The sequence below is a fragment of the Peromyscus leucopus genome, chromosome 8b, assembly GCF_004664715.2.
Source record: "Peromyscus leucopus breed LL Stock chromosome 8b, UCI_PerLeu_2.1, whole genome shotgun sequence".
Lineage (NCBI taxonomy): Eukaryota > Metazoa > Chordata > Mammalia > Rodentia > Cricetidae > Peromyscus > Peromyscus leucopus.
The window spans coordinates 40,787,599-40,791,681 of record NC_051086.1 but is presented as its reverse complement, the minus strand read 5'-3'; the positions used below and the strand labels follow the sequence as shown (position 1 = coordinate 40,791,681).

Here is a 4,083-nt window from a genome sequence, read left to right as displayed (position 1 = left end):
AAAACAAAAGACCTCCTCCCTCCTTCAATAAATGACATTTGGCATTATATATATATATATATATATATATATATATATATATATATATATAATATATATTTGAATGAATACTGCGAATGTAATCTATGAATACCACAAATGTGATTAATATCATGAATGTAATTAATGAATATCATGAGTATAATTTAAAAAATAAAAATTAAAAAAAAAAGTCCTCTCTATACTGATTTTCATTCATTCTTTAAGTTTACACTTTTTTCCCCCAAGTGTGGTGGCCTTTAATCCCAGCACTCAGGAGGCAGAAACAGGCAGATGTCTGTGAGTTCCAGACCAGCCTGGTCTACATTGTGAGTTCCAAGACAGCCAGGCTTATATAGAGAGACCCTGTCTCAACAGACAAATAAAAAGTTTAACAACATGGCGCCACATGTTTGTAACCCCAGCACTGGGAGGTAGAGGCAAAGGGGTCAGAAGTTCAAGGTACCTCTCGGCTACAAAGTGAGTTCAAGTTCAACCTTGGATCACATAAGACCTTGCCTCAAAAAAAAATAAAATACTTACAAATAAAAACTTTAAAATTTTGGCTTTTTCATGATTAGTTTTTAAAGTTTTTAAAATGTTTGTGTTTGCCATGTGTGTGCAAGTGCTGTGGAAACCAGGAGGGGGCATCACGTTCCCTGGAGCTGGGTGGCACAGGCACTGGGGACCAAACTCGGGTTCTTTGGAGGAACAGCAAGTGCTCTGAACCCCTGAGCCCCCACAGTTAGTTCTTAATATACTTGGAATTTGTCTAGTACACTGACCATATGTGGCTATTTAAATTAAAAATTCAGCATCTTCAGCCATATTTCAAATGCCCGGCAGCCACTTGTGGCCTGCCGTTTCCAAACTGGATAGGTCTGAAGCAGAACAGTTCCATCTCCACAGAAAATCGGGTGATTTTGTGTCCCCGGCCCAGGGAACACGTCGGAATGTCTGGAGATTTTTGTTATGTTGTTATTGTTCCGAGGGTGGGGTGGGGTGGGACAGGTAAGTGCCGAGGGAAGCGTGTGGCGGTCAAAACAACTTTGTGGACTCATTTCTCTCCTCCTACCATCACGTGGGTTCCAGGGACCAAACTCAAGTCGCCAGGCCTGTGTAAGCCTTTTACCCAGTGAGCTGTCTTTTCAGCCCCTGGAAATCTTGTATTGCAGCGGTTAAGGAGGCTGGATATTCTACAGGTGCCCAGTGAGCAGAAACCAGGGACGATGCAGGGGGCTGACTCTGCCTCTACCCCCTGCCCCCACCAGCAAAGGCTTGTCTAGCCCCAAATGTCCATAGTTTCGTCAGTGAGCCACGCTGATTTAGAATGTATGCTGGTTTGTGCTCTGAGATGGGAGAGCCAGTTGATACTCTTTCCTGTGTGCGTCCCATCCTTCTCGTTGGCAAGCCTTAGGCAAGAGCTGTCCCTTGAAATGGTAAAGAGTCTGCGGCTTTGCTCATTAAAAACACTGACTTGCGTCGTCTTACAGGCTCTTAGACCCTGAAGAAGGACATCCTCTCTACGCAGGTTGTGATGGCTTCAGACTCACGGTAAGGGACGGATACAGTGCTCATGGGAGCACGGTTAGCCCTAGTTAATGACTTTTTAATCCCTTCATCCTGCAGTCGGGCGGGGGGGGGGGGGGGGGGGGGGGGGTGACGGTAGAAAGTGGGCACTGGCCCCGCGGTGTGTACTTGATATAAACCTTCTCCATTCCTGCCGGCTCTGTTTATGTGGAAGACTCACAGCAGCTCCATGAGGCTGAGTTACTTTTCCGTGGCGTGACCTCTCTCTCTCTCACTGTTCTGTCACTGCAGGGGTGGCCCTGCCAGGAGAGGAGCACCCTCAAAGGTGAGGTCGCCTAAGCTTCTGGAGGTCCTGAGCGCTCTGGAGGAGGATGGGTTTAGCAGCAACAGGGAGGAGATTGTCATTGCACCCCCACCCCCCACCCCCGACAATGCCTCCGGGGACGTCACGGATGAGGATTCTGGGGAAGAAGACAGTGGCCCGCATGGTGCCCAGCAACCAGGCCGGGTGCTGTGTGCTTCAGTTGTGTCTGAGGACTCCGACCGCCAGGAGGAGGCGGGCTATGACAAGCCAGAGCTGCAAGCAGCCAAGAAAAGGCGGAAGGCAGCAGTGGAGCCCCAGCGTGTTTGGACCAAGAGAGACATCCGGCCAGACTTCGGTAGCTGCACAGCCTCAGACCCTCATATAGAGGACCTCAAAACCAAGGAGCTGAGTCCTGTGGGCCTCTTTGAGCTGTTTTTTTGATGATGGGACAGTTTCATTGTTGATGAAACCAACCGTTATGCTGGGCAGAAAAATATCACCCTGGATCTCACAGCCCAGGAACTGAAGTGTGTTTTGGGCATCTTGATTTTAAGTGGGTACGTCTCCTATCCAAGGAGACAGATGTTTTAGAAGACAGCTCCTGACTCGCATCATCACCTTGTGGATGATGTTATTAGAAGAGACAGATTTGAGCTGATCTTCTCCTGCATTTTGCAGATAACAGTGAACTCGATGAAAACGATAGGTTTGCCAAGGTCAGGCCTCTATATGAACTGTAGCTTCCAGAAGCATGCTCCCCTGGAAGAGTTCTACAGCTTTGGTGAATCCGTCTGTGAATACTTTGGGCGCCAGGGGTCCAAGCAGCTGCACTCAGGGAAGCCAGTCTGGCTAGGCGACAATATCTGGTGTGGAACGACCAGCAGACGCTACCTGGCGTGGTTTGGGCCTTCACAGGGCACACTATTCACCAAGCTAGACCGGGGCTTGGATATAGGAGGCAGTATGGTGGTCAGATTTGTGGACGCCCTTCAGGAGCTTGGCTCTCCGCCATACCACATATTCTTTGACAAGGTCTGTACAAGCATCAATCCTCATCCCTTGAGGAGGAAAGGGGTGAAGGCCATAGGAACTGTTTGTGAGTACAGAACCGAGCGTTGCCCCCTCAAGGATCCCAAAGAACGGGGGAATAAGAGAAAGGGCTCGTTTGACTCCAAGGTGGACGAGAGCGAGGAGACCATTGTGTGCCGCTGGCGCACCAGCCGCGTGGTGAACATCTGCTCCAATGCGGTGGGCACAGAGCCAGCGAGGCAGAACAGCCGCCACCCCGGAGCAGCCAAAGCTGGGGCACAGGTCCACCAGCCATCCCTGGGGAAGCTCTATCAGGAGAAGGCCAGAGGGGTTGACCGGATGGACCAGAACATCGCCAAGGACAAGGTGCAGATCAGCGGCATGAAGTGGGACTTCACCAGCTGCATCATCGACGCGGCCCTCAACAATGCGTGGCAGCTGCACCGGGTGTGCTGCCAGGACGCGCAGGTGGACCTCCTCGCCTTCCACAGGTACGTGGCCTGCCCGCGTGTATCTGGAGAGCAAAGTGTCTACTTCCTCCCCGGGGAGGCGGAGCCGGCGGGTGGAAACCGAGAGTCGCTTCGATATGATTGGACACTGGATTGTCCATCAGGACAAGAGGACCCGCTGTGCCCTCTGCTACTCACAGACCAACACCGGCTGTAAGAAGTGCCAGAAGGGTGTCCATGCCAAGTGCTTCCGGGAGTACCACATGAGACCCGAGAGCTGCTTCTTCCAGCTAGTGACGTCACTGGGACCATCTGCAGGTTTTATTTGTGGCGCTTTTGACGCCGATCACTGATGACTTAACTTTGTAGTTTCTCCCAGGCCCCGTCACAGTCCTCTTTTTTATGTGTTCTATTATGTTCTATTATGCCTACATGTCATGTAAATTAGCATTTATGTTAGTAATTGTACATGTTTGTAAACCTGTACTTTATATTCTTATTTATTTCAATTTATTCAAATAAAAGTTTTGCTTTTGTATGTATTTGAGTCTGGGTAAAGATAACCAAAGCCTTGTATGAGTAGTAAAAAGTAAAATGTTTTTGCCATTGTATGCATAGTCTGTGCTCTAAGGACAGGCAGCAAGATGCAGATGTCCTAGCAGTGTGATGAAAAGCTTCCTGGACTTACATCTATCTATCTCATGCTTGCCCAAAGCTATCAAACTATGGGGGCATAGACAACCTGCTGTGCAT

The 4,083-nt window shown here is 49.3% G+C and overlaps 1 protein-coding gene across 1 annotated transcript; it reads left to right on the top strand.

Annotated features, from left to right (window-relative positions):
* The first annotated feature begins 1,042 nt into the window (after positions 1–1,042).
* Positions 1,043–3,872, top strand: Pgbd2 (piggyBac transposable element derived 2). Its single transcript, XM_028861137.2, is given in 5 exon segments — positions 1,043–1,572; positions 1,840–2,513; positions 2,516–2,579; positions 2,581–3,388; positions 3,390–3,872. Coding segments are annotated over 5 exon segments (1,857 nt in total). The 5' UTR covers positions 1,043–1,555; the 3' UTR covers positions 3,684–3,872.
* The last annotated feature ends 211 nt before the right edge of the window (positions 3,873–4,083 follow it).